This window comes from Pelodiscus sinensis, chromosome 6 (genome assembly GCF_052426305.1).
Source record: "Pelodiscus sinensis isolate ZL-2025 chromosome 6, ASM5242630v1, whole genome shotgun sequence".
Classification (NCBI taxonomy): domain Eukaryota; kingdom Metazoa; phylum Chordata; order Testudines; family Trionychidae; genus Pelodiscus; species Pelodiscus sinensis.
In genome coordinates, this window is record NC_143057.1 from 128,322,076 (window position 1) to 128,338,688 (window position 16,613).

At 59.3% G+C, this 16,613-nt stretch overlaps 1 protein-coding gene across 1 annotated transcript in view; it reads left to right on the forward strand.

Annotated features, from left to right (window-relative positions):
• Nucleotides 1-11,355, forward strand: part of DNAI1 (dynein axonemal intermediate chain 1) — a 217,942-nt gene extending 206,587 nt beyond the window's left edge. The window contains exon 20 of the mRNA XM_075932798.2: nucleotides 11,090-11,355. Coding sequence (XP_075788913.2) covers nucleotides 11,090-11,194 — 105 coding nt within the window. The 3' untranslated portion in view covers nucleotides 11,195-11,355. The remainder of the gene's footprint in view (nucleotides 1-11,089) is intronic.
• The last annotated feature ends 5,258 nt before the right edge of the window (nucleotides 11,356-16,613 follow it).

Genomic DNA, 16,613 nt, shown 5'->3' on the forward strand with positions numbered 1-16,613 from the left:
TGAGAAAGCACTTTGGCTGGCCCAGAGAGAATTAGATCTGTGAGATTTCTCTGCTGTAGCTTCCCCACATTCGCTAACTTCGTTATGGTTGCTCCTCAGACCACACAGGAGCAAAATCGAAAGAGCTTTTAATTATTTTCTTTACTTCACTCACCTACTCATAAACAGCATAGTGCCACTGGGAAAGAAATAGAAGCATCTACATAAAGAAAAATGCACCGCATTTGAATTGCATCCGATCTGACAGCATCTGAGCCACCACCTGCATGGAGATGAAATTTTCCAGCTCCTGCAAGGAATCCACTTGCATAACCTGGAGATAAGCGTGTGTTGCCTAAGCACCCATTGCATTGCATTGAATTGCAGAAGCGAGGAAATGCGCTTACTTTACGTAGAGTTACATTTTCAAAAGTACCTAACGGACTTAGGGAGACCACATCCCACGTTCCAGGTCCACTGAGTTTCAGTGGCCCTGGGTTTCTACTCACGTAGGCGCTGTGGAAATGTCACCGCTAGATTCATAGACACCCAAGCCAGAAGGTTCTACTGTGAATGTCTAATCTGACCCCGGCACAGGCCAGAGAACGTTCCCAAAACAATTCCTGGGGCAGATCCTTTAGCAAACCATCCACTCTTGATTTACATATTGTCAGTGAGAGAGAAGTCACCTCAACCCTGACTGTTTTCTGATATCTCAGTGGTTCCCAACCTGGGGGCCACAGACCCCTGGTGGTCCGCAACGGCACTGCAGGGGGTCCGCGGAAAGTTTAAAAGTCAGGCTCGGGCCCACTTTTCTTTTTCTTTTCTCCCCCAGGGGAGTCCGTGAAATGGTAATAGATTGAACAGGGGTCTGTAGGCTCAGAAAAGGTTGGGAGCCTCTGTGATATGGAATGACTCTCACTGTAAAAGATGCACCTTCTTTCCAGGCTGAATTTGTCCAGCTTCGCCTTCCAGCCAGTGGATCCTGTTAGACCTCCCTCTGCTGGCCAGAAGAGCCCGTGGCTGTTTGTTAGGCTCTTCTCGAGTGTGACGAACCCCCCTTAAACTTCTCTTTGTGCATCTAAATAGACTGCTCCTCGAGGCTCTTCCCGTAGGCCTGGCTGCTCGCCCTTAATCATCCCGGCGGCTCTTCTCTGAACCCTCTCCAGTTTAACTACATCCTTCTTCCCTGGGCCCAAGGTTCCAGCAAAGGTCGCACCAGTGCCAGATAGAGAGGTGCAGACACTCTCTGCCCCTACTGGAGATGTCCCTGTTGGAGCATCCCCACATCACACTAGCCTTTTTGGCCACGGCATCACTCTACTCCGGAGAGGAAGAGCTGGCTCTATTACTGTCCCAGTAAGCTCCTGGGACAAGCCTCATTCTGGGATACCCCATTCGCTCGCTATGGGGATGAAAGAGCAGACGAGAGGGGTCTACAGTGGGTGTGAGTCCCTGCCAGAGAAGGATTTTCCCTCTGACATAGACCTGCAAAGTTCACTTATTGGTCACCTTGGAAAAGCAAAGTCTGTTTTCACTAGTGAAAAATCAGCCTTCTCCACAGGTAACAGTCCGTTGCAACCATCCATGTTTTTCAAGACTCTCGCTAAGATGCGATTATTTTTCTGCCTTCTGGTTTCCACTGGGGCACTCTCCCACCCTCTAGCTGTTAGATGCTTTACTAGGCGGGCAGGGGTTGAGACTTGCCTTAGGACTTACTTCCGTACAGTGAGACCCATGTAGGTAACCAGGCTCTGACCTGCTCAGTACATCTGCACAGCCACTCAGCCACCTTTCCCAGCACAACTCTGTCCACACCGACCACGTGGCCTAGCTGTGTCAGCATCGTGCCCTCTGGGGAAATCTAGGCTGCCAGGCACCAGTGGAGTGGACTGTGGGTTCTCTCGCATGGTGCAAGGAAAGAAGGACATCTCACTCTGAAGCATGCGCTGTGGTTGCATGGCTTGTTAGAACCCCATCTGACAGCCTTATCCATGTAAGCGTGATTGGGGCACCTTAGAGCCCCGTCTGACAGCCTTGTCCGTGTAAGCGTGATTGGGGCACCTTAGAGCCCCGTCTGACAGCCTTGTCCGTGTAAGCGTGATTGGGGCACCTTAGAGCCCCGTCTGACAGCCTTGTCCGTGTAAGCGTGATTGGGGCACCTTAGAGCCCCGTCTGACAGCCTTGTCCGTGTAAGCGTGATTGGGGCACCTTAGAGCCCCGTCTGACAGCCTTGTCCGTGTAAGCGTGATTGGGGCACCTTAGAGCCCCGTCTGACAGCCTTGTCCGTGTAAGCGTGATTGGGGCACCTTAGAGCCCCATCTGACAGCCTTGTCCGTGTAAGCGTGATTGGGGCACCTTAGAGCCCCATCTGACAGCCTTGTCCGTGTAGGCATGATTGGGGCACCTTAGAGCCCCGTCTGACAGCCTTGTCCGTGTAAGCGTGATTGGGGCACCTTAGAGCCCCGTCTGACAGCCTTGTCCGTGTAAGCGTGATTGGGGCACCTTAGAGCCCCGTCTGACAGCCTTGTCCGTGTAAGCGTGATTGGGGCACCTTAGAGCCCCATCTGACAGCCTTGTCCGTGTAAGCGTGATTGGGGCACCTTAGAGCCCCATCTGACAGCCTTGTCCGTGTAGGCATGATTGGGGCACCTTAGAGCCCCGTCTGACAGCCTTGTCCGTGTAAGCGTGATTGGGGCACCTTAGAGCCCCGTCTGACAGCCTTGTCCGTGTAAGCGTGATTGGGGCACCTTAGAGCCCCGTCTGACAGCCTTGTCCGTGTAAGCGTGATTGGGGCACCTTAGAGCCCCGTCTGACAGCCTTGTCCGTGTAAGCGTGATTGGGGCACCTTAGAGCCCCATCTGACAGCCTTGTCCGTGTAAGCGTGATTGGGGCACCTTAGAGCCCCGTCTGACAGCCTTGTCCGTGTAAGCGTGATTGGGGCACCTTAGAGCCCCATCTGACAGCCTTGTCCGTGTAAGCGTGATTGGGGCACCTTAGAGCCCCATCTGACAGCCTTGTCCGTGTAGGCATGATTGGGGCACCTTAGAGCCCCGTCTGACAGCCTTGTCCGTGTAAGCGTGATTGGGGCACCTTAGAGCCCCGTCTGACAGCCTTGTCCGTGTAAGCGTGATTGGGGCACCTTAGAGCCCCGTCTGACAGCCTTGTCCGTGTAAGCGTGATTGGGGCACCTTAGAGCCCCATCTGACAGCCTTGTCCGTGTAAGCGTGATTGGGGCACCTTAGAGCCCCGTCTGACAGCCTTGTCCGTGTAAGCGTGATTGGGGCACCTTAGAGCCCCGTCTGACAGCCTTGTCCGTGTAAGCGTGATTGGGGCACCTTAGAGCCCCGTCTGACAGCCTTGTCCGTGTAAGCGTGATTGGGGCACCTTAGAGCCCCATCTGACAGCCTTGTCCGTGTAAGCGTGATTGGGGCACCTTAGAGCCCCGTCTGACAGCCTTGTCCGTGTAAGCGTGATTGGGGCACCTTAGAGCCCCATCTGACAGCCTTGTCCGTGTAAGCGTGATTGGGGCACCTTAGAGCCCCATCTGACAGCCTTGTCCGTGTAGGCATGATTGGGGCACCTTAGAGCCCCGTCTGACAGCCTTGTCCGTGTAAGCGTGATTGGGGCACCTTAGAGCCCCGTCTGACAGCCTTGTCCGTGTAAGCGTGATTGGGGCACCTTAGAGCCCCGTCTGACAGCCTTGTCCGTGTAAGCGTGATTGGGGCACCTTAGAGCCCCGTCTGACAGCCTTGTCCGTGTAAGCGTGATTGGGGCACCTTAGAGCCCCGTCTGACAGCCTTGTCCGTGTAGGCGTGATTGGGGCACCTTAGAGCCCCGTCTGACAGCCTTGTCCGTGTAAGCGTGATTGGGGCACCTTAGAGCCCCGTCTGACAGCCCTGTCCAACCTGACACCCTGACATGATTGGGGACGACGCTTTAGCGATATGCCTCTGACTCGGGGCAGAGTCAACCTGTTTGCACAGGGTCAGCTTGTGAGAGGCGCTGAGCATCTCCCAGCTGGGCCTTCACCCGTCATCCATGCTCCCCAGCCACTATTGTGTGTCTGACACCAGCTAGGCTCACCCCTTGGCCCTCTGCCTCGCTGCTACGCACAATCGCTCTGTGCAGGCCTTTCTCTCACCTACTGTGGGGGCCCAGTTCTCTCACTCAGCCTCCCGTCCCACTGGTACCGCTCAGGATGTCTGGAGGACCCTGGCCTCCCCAAACGGAAGATGTGGCCCTTGCCCAGAATGCACTTCCCCTGGCCAGCACGGCTTTCCCCCGCTGGCGGCAGAAGTGCTCTTGTCGGCATAGAACCGCGCTTGCTGGGTCCGTTGGGAGGAAGCTGATTGAATCCGAGAATCCCAGGGCGGGCAGAGACCTCAGGAGTCATCAAGTCCAGCTCCCTGCCCTAAGCAGGACCAACCCCAACTCAAGCGTCCCAGCCAGGGCTCTGTCAAACTGAGACTTAAAAACCGCTAGGGACGGAGATTCCACCCCCTCCCTAGGGAACCCAGCCCAGCGCTTCCCCACCCGCCTAGGGAAATAGTTTGTCCTAATCTCCAACCTAGACTCCCCCACTGCAACTTGAGCCCATTGCTCCTCGTTCTGTCACCTGCCCCCTCTGAGACCAGCCTCTCTCCAGCCTCTTTGGAACCCCCCTTTGGGTAGTTGAAGGCTGCTCTCAAATCCCCCCTCGCTCTTCTCTTCTGCACTGCATTATGCTGTGTCCGTTTGCTCTTCATTTCATGGTCCCATCTCATCTTGTTCGGCTCCGTGTCCCTGCTCCCCTAAGTATGCTCTCCTGCCAGCCGCTGCCCTTCTGCCTTCCCCACGCTGCCCAGCCAGCTGGCTTGCATCCCCCTGCATGGCCGTTCCCCGGCAGGGAAGGAACAGCTGCTATTTATTAACTACAGCAGAGTGCCACCGCCCTGGGGATCAGCCGGCTGTCACAGAGGAGCACATTCGGAAGGACAAATGATGGGATGTTCTGACTTTCCAGCCTCCAAGAAGACCAGTGGGTTTCATTCCCTCCGAGATACTGGAGAGCCGTCACTTCGGCCATGCTGACTCGAGTGGCTCGGCCCCAGGCTTACTCGAGTGGCTGCGGAGAGCTGGACTGACCATTGTGTTCGGCAGTGATGGACGCATCGGCACGGTGACCGGTCTGTGGTTTGGGATCGATGGACATGCCGGATTGGTGACTGGGCTGTGGTTTGGGAGTGGTGGATGCGCTGGTGCGGTGACCGGTCTCTGCATTTGGGAGCAATGGAGACGTCGGCGCGGTGACCGGTCTGTGGTTTGGGATCGATGGACGTGCCAGAGTGGTGACTGGTCTGTGGTTTGGGAGTGATGAATGCGCCGGCGCAGTGACCAGTCTGTGCGTTTGGGAGCGATGGACGCGTCGGCATGGTGACCAGTCTGTGCATGTAGGAGCGATGGACACGCTGGCGCAGTGACCGCTCTGTGCGTTTGGGAGCATCTCCTTCTTGTCATGTTATCCTGGGTCACCTGACTCAGGTGGTCAGCCACAGCCTTGACCCAGGGCCGTAGGTGGCATGCATATGCCCCACAACTGAGGGCCTATTCCGTTCTTTTCCCCAAGAACAGCTTGTTCCCAGCTCCATGGAGTATTGCTTTCACACCTGCCTGCTCTGCCTGGCCGGCGTGTTCTTCACCAGCTGCGTTTTCTCTGCCACCTTGAGCAGGCCACAACCTGTGTCTAGATTTACCGTTACAAGGGTGTGATCTCTATGGGTAGCAAAGAGGGGTTAGGGGTCTTGGTAGCTGTAGGGGCCATTGTGGCTTCTTCAACCTCTTCCTCTCAGTCCCACAACTCGTGGTGAGTTTGAGCCTGCGGGTGGCCAGCCAGCTGCTTGTCCTTCTGCACCGGGGCCTAGCTGGGCGCAGGTATTGTCTGCCTCAGATGAGAAGTACCTGGATATCTGCATCTCATGAGGATGTGCCTGGCTGTTGAGATGGAGACAGATTGGTACAGACCAGGAGTGGGCAATAATTTTCACAGGGGGGCCACTTAATGAATTTTAGTCTGTGACCCTGGAAGGGGTGGGGCCTGGTATGGAAGGGGAAGGACTGGGGATTAGCTTCCCCCTAGTGTTGTCTGGGGCAGGGGGCTTTGAATTGAAAACACAGTAAAGGATTTGTGACTCCTGACCCTGCTGCTACGACTGTTTCAAAGGTTCATAGCCTTGCCCGTTAGTGCCGCAGCCGTGAGCCAGTTAAATAGGATCCTGTCGCCTGAGCCACGACCTGGAAATGTGGGCAGCAGGATATCAATGGTCCGCAGGCCAGATCAAAGCGTTAGGAGGGCCGGCTTTGGCCCCCGGGCCATATTTTGCCCTGCCCTGTTATAGACCAAATCCTAGCATCTAAAAGTGTGTTACGAGGAGGGAGAAAAATTGTTCTCCTGGCCTCTGAGGACAGGACAAGAAGCAATGGGCTTAAACTGCAGCAAGGGGAGTTTAGATTGGACTTTAGGAAAAACTTCCCAACTGTCAGGGTGGTTAAACACTGGAATAAATTGCCCAGGGAGGTTGTGGAATCTCCATCACTGGAGATATTGAAGAGCAGGTTGGACAGACATCGATCCGGGATAATGTGGACAGAGCTTGGTCCTGCCGCAAGGGCAGGGGACTGGACTCGACCTCTCGAGGTCCCCTCCAGTTCCAATGTTCTGTGATTCTATAGCCACACTGACAGCACCAGTGCAAACAATGCAGGCAACCTGGCCGGGAGGCTCGGCTGGTATTTCTCCTGTACTCTCTGGGTTAGTCTCCTTTCAGCGCACGCCGGCACTGACACTTAATCCTGAGGCAGCGTGCAGAAATCTTTGGAGTCTAATCTAGCAGTAATCACAGAAAATCCCATTGATACGAACCAAGCCTGCCTGCTGGAGAATATATTCATTCTTCGCACGCAAAACAGAGATAATAGAGTTTGACATTTACTGCTGAGCCATCTCTCCCGCTCCGCCACCCTCCCTCGCCCAACGTTTATCGTTTTGTCAAAAGCGGGGAAGCGATAGAGGCATCTGCTCATTTGCTAAAATTACATCCCCGGCACCCATTCAATTGCCGTTCCAGGGAATTACTCCTGACAGTGTGTAATCCAGGCCGGGGAGTGAATGTGCTCCGTGAGTCAGCTGGAATCTGTGACGTCCAATGGGGCGGCAGGATTAGGGAAGAGGCCTGCACTAGAATGGTCACATGGCCTTTCCCTGCCTGGGCCATGCTCTCGGCAGCATGTGACGTGCAGATAAATAGAGCCGTTTTTAAATGAAATTGCCCCCTTTTCTGCACACTGATGTTCCCTTCCTTTGAACTTGCCAAGGGCTCTGTCTGAGCCTTTTATTTTTAATCAGAGGGCTGGCTCCCGCTCCTCCCTCAGTGGAATGGTGTCTAAGATCGAGCAGACTGCGACGGCCCTAGTGCTAGCACCGGGGCGCCTTCTCAACGTAGACTGCATGAGCCAGCGCGGGTGCTACCGCCACTGTCCTCAGAGCTGGGCATAGCAGAAAGCGCCCGGCAGGACCAGACCAACAATGTAGGTGAACTAGGAGGTCGCCTAGGGCACCAGGTTTTGTGGGACACCACATTAGACGGATGTGGATTTTTCCTGTAATTAAAAAGATATTAATATGGTGTCACTTAGGGTATGTCTAAACTACATGCCTCCGTCGACGGAGGCATGTAGATTAGACAGATCGGCAGAGGGAAATGAAGCCACGATTAAAATAATCGCGGCTTCATTTAAATTTAAATGGCTGCCCCGCTCTGCCGATCAGCTGTTTGTCGGCAGATCGGGGTAGTCTGGACGCGATGCGCCGACAAAGAAGCCTTTCTTGATCGGCACAGGTAAACCTGGTTTCACGAGGCATACCTGTGCCGATCAAGAAAGGCTTCTTTGTCGACGCGGCGCGTCCAGACTACCCCGATCTGCCGACAAACAGCTGATCGGCAGAGCAGGGCAGCCATTTAAATTTAAATGAAGCCGCGATTATTTTAATCGCGGCTTCATTTCCCTCTGCCGATCTGTCTAATCTACATGCCTCCGTCGACGGAGGCATGTAGTCTAGACACACCCTTACAAACGAAAGGATCAAATCGCGTCAAACAGTGCGTCATCGCCACAGCGGAAGTCGAGTTATTGACTTCACATTGTGGAGCGTGTCTGTGGATGTACACACAGTTAAAATGTGTCACGGCAAAGGTCCTGCCCCTTGTGCATGCGCCTTGTCGGGGCGGGGCAGCTTGCATGATCTTATGACCCCAGGAGAAATGCTGGCAGGAGCTTAGTGCTCCTGGTAGGTTCAACCAAGCCGGAAAGGTCAAGGGGAGAGGAGCCAGACTAAGCATGCTCACCGGTCCTTCAGGATTGGGGGTTTGGCTCAGGGCTAACAACCCTGACCTAGAAAAAGCTTTTGTTACGGAAACAGCAACGAAGAATTCCTTCTCCACTGTGTGTGACGGCCCTCCAGAGTCACTGACAGTGACTTATATGACTGCCAGCGGAGAAAGCCGAAATGAAGCTATTGACATGAAGATGGAAGTCCTGAGCGCCAAGATTAAGACGACCCAAGACGACATGGCGCCGGAGCGTTGAAGTAGAAATGAAGAGCATGAATCACTCTTGGGGCACTGTTGAGAGGCTGGCCGGAGACAGACAGAAGCGGAGGACCTTTGTTGCTGCCCTATACGCCAGTGGGCGTGAAGGACGAGGATGATGACAGCCGAGGTCCCTGCTAAGCTGCGTGGCAGCACGGCCCCACAGCTGCTTAAAGAGCCCCACCCAGCCAGGGCTCAGGGTGCCACACATGTTGCTGCCTGGCTGGGGCAGGGGCATTTCTCCCTCCACGACAGCAGCAGCTCCCTGCTGAGGACAGAGCAGCCAGGCAGGGACATGTCCCCTTTCTACGGGCTGGGAGAGACTCGCTGCTCTGCCCTCAGCAGTGTCCCTCCTCCAGCCAGGCCGAGCCCTGAGCCCCTGGGCAGGGCTCATTCAGCAGCTGTAGGGCCGTGCTGCCACGCAGCTTAGCGGGAACCTCGCTCATGGCGTAGCTTCCAAAGAGCAGCTGCCGTGTGTGCTGCCGGTGGCGGGTTCAGCACTTCAGTCATGCTCAGTAGCTCAGCGCTGGCCAGATGTACAGTGGAGTGGAGTGAAGGCCAGTCAACAACCCACCACAGCTGTTCTGCCGTGTCACGAGCCACGATCGATGGCCCCAGGCCAAAGGGTTACAGCTCAAAAAGCGACTCCCTTCAGTGTCAGGAATAAAGGTTTTCTTCACTTCCCCTTGGGTTGCCAGGTGTCCAGTTTTGAACTGGACAGTCTAGTATTTGAGTTTTCTGTTCGGAAAACAAATTGAGAAAATAGAAATGAGAAAATACAGATGCCCAGTATTTTCTAACTGTGATGTAATGTCAAGTGTGTCCGGTATTCTTGTTGAAACCATCTAGCAACCCTACTTCCCCAGAAACAGTCCCATGAGAAGGAAGACAGCTGCAACATGAAATGCAGCTGCTTAGAGCGGTGACAAGAAACACTGAGCACAACTCAAAACGGTTACAACTTTAACGTGCCAGCTCCTGAGCGCTTTACCCTCCACAGTGTAATTGTGTGAGAGTTAATGAAAAGTGAAAAAAAATCAAGACAGATGTTGGTTATTTTTACGTTGCTCCTTTTGAATCCTAAGTAAACAAAGGTCAAATTTCATTCTCAACTTCTCATTTTTTTCTCTATATTGAATGTGGGAAGGCATTAAAGTTCGCCTAGGGCGCCAAAACCCCTTGGGCCAGCACCCTGCTGCCTGGGTTTTGTTGATTCGTGCTGGGCCAGCTGGTTGGTGAAACGAACGAACGCTGTGGAGACAGGAGGTCCAAAGACGCCTGCCCCAACTCAGAGCCAAGTTTTGTTGTGAAGAGCCAGCCCCCACCTTGCTCACCCCCCCGCTGAAGGCTGCAGTGTTAGGGGGAAGCCGTTGGTACCTGGGAGGGAGCGCTCCAATGAAATCCCAGTCCCGGGAAGTTGTTTTGGGACCTTGGCTGTGAACAACACCCCGGCCTGATGTCAGGGCGCCGTGGGGGGAGGGTGGCGTCTCTCAGATGAGCTGCAGCATCCCAACAACTTGCTGAAAATCCCACAGCTTGCTGGGAATCACGCAAACGGCAGAGATTGTGATGTCGATGTTAGAGCTGCGGAGGCCAATACACATCCACGGGGGCGGAGCGGGGTTAAGACCAGGGGCTAAGAAGCTCACCTGGTAGGGCCGTGCGTTGCAGTCTGACAGTCATTAATCAGTGCGTGTGATCTCTCGTGCCGTGTGGGTTTGAACGAGGACGGGGACTGGGAAGCAGGGTAGGTGGTGGGGAAGGAGGGCGGGCCCGCAGGCGGGAATGGGTGAAGGAAACAAAGGATCTGTATGGCCGCCTCAGAGGACTGGCCGTGGGGGTGGGACCCGAGCCCAGCCAAGCACACTCTGTTGACCAACGTTCTCCTTCCCCCAGCCTCCCTGTTGCCATTTCCAGGCGACTTTTTGCCCTTCCTTCCCTACACTGTTGTTTGGTGCCTGGCTGAGCGGCACCACCCAGAGGGGAAGCCAGTCCCAGTGCACGTGGCCGGGGTGTAGTTTTGGACGGCGGGTTGGAGCCACGGGAGTGGAATGTGCCACACTAGCCAACCCTTGCATGGTTGTATCTGCCGGCCGCGCCCGCCGTCTCTATGGTAGCGGTCCCAGAGAGAGCTGTGCTGTGTGGACGCAGCAGTGCCCGGGCTCACCGTGGGCAGCCAGGGAGACGGATTTGGTGGCAGGGCCGCAGGAGCGGATTGCCTGTCCTGGGCCTAATCGACTCTACTGCACAGACCCTGCTTCAGCAGCCGGCCCTCACCCTCCAGGCTCCACCTTTCCCAGGCCGGTTTGGGCTTGATGTGGGGGATGAAGGAGTCTCAACAGACTTCCCGGGGTCCCCGTCTGGGATCAGCTCCCGGCTCGGTGAGGCCAAGGAGTTCTGCTCCCTCTCTGCCGGCCCCCTGCGCCGGGCGAGCCGGTGGGAACCCTTCCACTAACTGCGGTGCCTTGCTGCTTTCTCTCTAGGAAAAGAAAGGCCAAGAGATTCAGAAGGGCCCGGAGGTGGAGATCGCGAAGCTGGACAAGCTGCTCAATCTGGTGAGGGAACCGGCCGACAAGCCTGAGAAGTGAGAGGGGAAGGCAGCCCGGCCCGCGTCCCCTCGCCCGGGAGGTGCCCAGCGCGGCAGACAGGCGCTCCTCTGTGTGCCATGCGGGGCGCATCCCTCCCAGCCTCCTGCTCAGCCGCAGCAGCAACGCCTGGCGCCTGCGTCCAAATAAACGCGTTGAAAGGGCGCCAGTTTGCAGAGCCGTCACTCGGGCCGGGCGGGCTCTGTGCCCTGGGGGGAGGTAACCACCCTCGGCGTATCACACAGCCAGAACCGTGACACCCCTAAGAGCCTGCGGGCCCCGCACTGAGCGCTGCACCCACCTTCTCCGCCCCTACATGGACCTTCCACCTGCGCTGGCCCAGAGCCGGCGGGTGATGGCGCCCGTCTCCGGTCAGGGAAGTGGGGCTGGGAGCAAGGGGCCCCTGCCCTCTCCCCATTCCTTCCACCTCCACCTGGTTCATTGATCACGGCTTGGGAACGGGCCTCCTCAGCCTCGTGTGGGGTGGGAAGGAGGGTCGTTGTCCCCGGGTGTCTAAGGGCGGGGCGGGAGCTACCCTGCCCTTCTCAGCTGGGTATTCCTGGGAGGGAGGTGCTGGCTGCACAGCCAGAGTCTACCTCCGCCCCGGTGCTCACAGGGAGCTGGCTGCACCGTCCTCCCGGCGTGCGGGCCGACCGGCGGACGGGATGGGCTGGCTCTTCAGGGGCGGGGAGGAGCCCCTGGGCAGCCTCAGGGCATCACAGCTCCTGCTGGTGGAAGAACCGGAAATACCCGAGGGTGAGTCCACACTGGGGAACGCCCAGAATCCTCCGTCTCTGCGAGGCAGAGCTCCTGCTCCCTCGCTACACTGGCGCTTCCACAGGTGAACTGAAGGGGCCGGGCCGTCCCGGGGCTGGGAAAAGAAGGAACAAATCGCAGTGTGCCTGCACTTGTGCCCTCGTGGAGCAGCGCCCTGGGCTGCCAGTCGGGAACCGACGTAGAGCCGAGTTTCTCTACGTGCTGAGCATCCTGGGAAGGGGAAGGCTACAGCTCGGGGCCCATCTCTTTCCCTGGCAAGTGGCCGAGGAGCAGACACGGCCTGTGGTGCGGAGGGTACGAGTCGAGCCCGGCGCCAGCCCCAGGAACGATTCGAGGGCGGGTACAGACGCCGCGGGGCTGAGCTCAGCCTGTGGGGCATAGAAAGGCGACCACGAGGCGACTTGCTCCGGACGTGCGAGGCCCTTCCTGGGGAGACGCTCCCACGGGCAGCGCGCCTTCGAACCAGAGCCGGCGGCTCAGAGCGAAGCCGGCAGCGTTAGAGGAGGAAGACGGGGAAGATTTTGAACCCGCGTGGGACGCGCCCCCAAGGCAGCCTGGCTTCTCCATCGCTTGGGGTCTTTCAATGTCACCCCGCCACCTTTCCGGAGGAGGCGTTAGCCAAACCCCTTCTAGCCGTAAGATCCCCCGGCTGCCTCTGCCTGCAAGGCGCTGAGCACAGAGGGCGTGGGGCTGTCCGGACCCAGGTAGGGGCTTCGCTTTGTTTCTTGGCTTGACCCTGTTTCTCCTCGCTCTGGCTGAACTGAAACGTCTGGCGGGATTGTTAACAAGGTGGTCCTTGGGGAGGGGCAGGGCCTAGGGCAACACCCCCCCACTCCGCCCTTGGCCTCGCTCTGTCCCCTCTGCAGCCCTCCCCTGCCCCTCACCCCCACTGCACCCCTTCCCTAAGCCCCTCCCCCAAACGACAACCTGGGGGTTACCAGGGAGGGCCTGGCAGTGGCAGCAGGAGTTCAGTTCCCCCTCCTCCCCCCCACCCACCGTGGCGACGGGAAGTGGAGCAACCTGCCCCACGCCTGCTCCAAGCCCGGCTCCCGTCTGCGTCGCCCGTGGGAGCAGAGCCGGCTGGGACGTTGCCACGGTGGCACCAGCGACCTGGCTGGGAGAGGGCAGAGCGGAGCCGCCTGGGGCTGGGTCACTCCACTTCCTGCAGCTCCCGCCGCTGTGGTGAGTGCGGGGCCAGGCCCCCCCCGGGACCTCCCAGGCTGCCCCCCTCAAAGCACAGGGTCTGGGACAGCTGCCCCGAAGAGGCCAGCGACCAGGGCAGATCTGATGGTTAATACCTGCAGTCGGGCTCGGTGCTGCGAGGGAAAGGGGCCAAGAGACAGGGACTTAGGCACAGCCCCTCGCCCTGTGGGGTGCCCCATCTAGCAGCTCCGGGGCTTCCAGGCCAGGTGAGGCGACTCGCTGGACTGCTTGGCGCCCCTCCCTCGTGCCTCCCCCGGCAGCCACTGTCCTGTGAAAGCCACCACCCCCCACTGGTCAAAGGTATTTGGGCTCCCACTTCCAGGGAGGTCAAGGGGAATTAGGAACCAAAATACCTCTGCAGGGATGCTGGAACATGGGGGCAAGGGGCCTGCCCATCCACTTCTGTTCTGGGGCTGGACCCCGACCCTCCTCTTCCCCCCGAGGGCCTGCCCCTGGCCAGACCAGAACCCGGAGCCTGGGCCGGGTCAGAGCAGCTGGGGAGCTGCAAACCCTCCACCTGCCCTGGCGGGGGGCCCAGGAGATGGGGAGGGGGCAGGCCAGGTGAAGGGCCATGGCTCCCTGGCCATGCTCCAGTTTCCATCTCGGCTGGGGGAGAAGAGGAGGGTGGGGGGGCCACAGAGGGGGGGCTTCACACCCCACACACACACACACTTTTAGGGAGACTCTCTTGCCCCGACCAGGCCCTCGGTGCCTGACAGGTCGTGCAGAGGAGCTGAGTGTCCCAGTCCCAAGCGGCTGTGGGGGGCTGCCGCTCCGCCGTTACCCCCGCCACAGGGGAGCGACGCTTGCCCCCAGAGAAACGCCGCCAGGGCTGGGCAGAAGAGGAGCTGAGTGTCCCAGTCCCAAGCGGCTGTGGAGGGCTGCCGCTCCGCCGTTACCCCCGCCACAGGGGAGCGACGCTTGCCCCCAGAGAAACGCCGCCAGGGCTGGGCAGAGGCACCAGGGGCCCAGAGACCTGCAGGGTGGGGGTAACCTGACGAGGCCGACTGGCGAGGCACGGAGCAAGGCAAGCCCCGGCCACAGGAGCACAGGGCCCTGCCGGCAGCCCCAGCTGTTGCCTCCCCCGGTCCCTGGGATCCCCGCGGATCCTCGGCCGCTCACACACCCGGCAGCACATTGAACCCGCGTGGGCGCCGCGCTTCCGTCCTCGCCTGCCCATCACAACCCCTGGCTAGAGAGGGCGGCGCCCGCCAGCCGGCATTCATGTCACTCCACCCACCGGCGCTGAGTCACCGGGGCTTTATTTAGCACAGCTTAATAGTACGTCTGGGCGAGGGCTGAGTAATGCCTGGCCTTGTCATCCCTCCCAGCCCTCCGGAGAGCCCTGCCCGACACAGGGCCCTTCCAAGCCGTGCCCTGGGCCAGCCCCTCCCTCGCAGCTGCCAGGGCCCGACGTGAGGGAAGAGCCTTTCTGTTGGAGGGGATTTCAACGGCAACATGGCTCCCCTCTTCCCGCCTTGTGCAAACCAGCACTGCCCCGTGGGCGAACCTCCCTAGTCCGGCACGCTCTGCTCCGGCAACATCCGTGGTCCGGCACGGTTTCAAATCGCCAGATGCCCACGTAGCGTGAGTGTGGCCAAGTTTCCCCCCCTCCCATAAAGTTTGTTTGCAGGCCTCAGTCCTGGCTCTCGATGCTGACCCCAAATGTCTTCTAAGAGCCCAGGAAGCAGGGGACGTGTTGGTAATGCAGCTAGACACTACTGACCTCCCGTGGTCTGGCAAATTCTCTGGTTCAGCACCGCTCAGGTCCCAAAGGTGCCGGACTAGAGAGGCTCGCCCTTGTACGCGTTGGCGTGAGCATTCTGGGCAGGGCGCCGGAGCAGGCCAGCACATACCTGGTGTTGATTTCCTCTTGGCTTGACCCAGTTGGATGACGGCTGGCATCCGGGGCGGTTTCGTTTGCTCGCAAGGCTTTGCGGGGGGCAGGGTTTTGTGGCAGCTGTTGAGCAACGACGTAGAGGCTGGGACGGGCGGTCACTCGCAGAGCCGTTTGGCTGCTCCGCGCCTTGGCGGCAGCGGGATTATGCACCGCTTTGGTTGAGCGAGCACGGGAAGCCGCGTAGTCCTGTCTGCATGTTAACTAGCGGAGAGACCAGGCTGGGGCCGTGCTGCCGCGGTGATCGCCGGGGCCTGCGGGCGCTGGGGCTGAAGAGCTCCTGGGAGGCGGGTTGTTTGCTGAATGTCGGCCAGGAAGGGGTCTACTGGGGTTTTGTGCCAACAAACGTGACTGAGAATTAAAGTCGGGCCCCAGACTTCCCTCCCCGCCCCGCCCCGCCCCTAGCATGGGCTGAGCGCCCGGCTGGCTCGTTTAGTGAGAGCGGTACTAGGTGCTGTCTAGTCCGGCTGTAGCGCGTGAGCGGCTCTCAGAGCATGGGCGCTAGCTCATCGGCTAGCCTGCTGGACGCTCCCCGGTCACCCGGAGATGGAGCCAGCCGGCTACCTTCAAATCCCCAGCCTGACGAGAACATGGCCGGCGGTTAGGCAGCTTCTCCTGAGATCCAGAACAGTTTTCCTCCAGGATGGCGTGTTAGTGCTGGGTCGGGCCCCATGCACGCCTGTCCGTCCCCCGTCAGCCCCACGCACGCCTGTCCGTCCCCCCTCAGCCCCACGCACGCCTGTCCGTCCCCCCTCAGCCCCACGCACGCCTGTCCGTCCCCCCTCAGCCCCACGCACGCCTGTCCGTCCCCCCTCAGCCCCACGCACGCCTGTCCGTCCCCCGTCAGCCCCACGCACGCCTGTCCGTCCCCCCTCAGCCCCACGCACGCCTGTCCGTCCCCCGTCAGCCCCACACACACCTGTCCGTCCCCCCTCAGCCCCACGCACGCCTGTCCGTCCCCCCTCAGCCCCACGCATGCCTGTCCATCCCCCCTCAGCCCCATGCACGCCTGTCCGTCCCCCGTCAGCCCCACGCACGCCTGTCCGTCCCCCGTCAGCCCCACGCACGCCTGTCCGTCCCTCCTCAGCCCCACGCACGCCTGTCCGTCCCCCCTCAGCCCCACGCACGCCTGTCCGTCCCGTCAGCCCCACGTACGCCTGTCCGTCCCCCCTCAACCCCACGTACGCCTGTCCGTCCCCCATCAGCCCCACGCACGCCTGTCCGTCCCCCCTCAGCCCCACGCACGCCTGTCCGTCCCCCGTCAGCCCCACACACACCTGTCCGTCCCCCCTCAGCCCCACGCACGCCTGTCCGTCCCCCCTCAGCCCCACGCACGCCTGTCCATCCCCCCTCAGCCCCACGCACGCCTGTCCGTCCCCCCTCAGCCCCACGCACGCCTGTCCGTCCCCCGTCAGCCCCATGCACGCCTGTCCATCCCCCCTCAGCCCCACGCACGCCTGTCGGCCCCCGTTAGTCCCATGCACGCCTGTCCGTCCCTCCTCAGCCCCACGCACGCCTGTCCGCCCCCGTTAGTCCCATGCACGC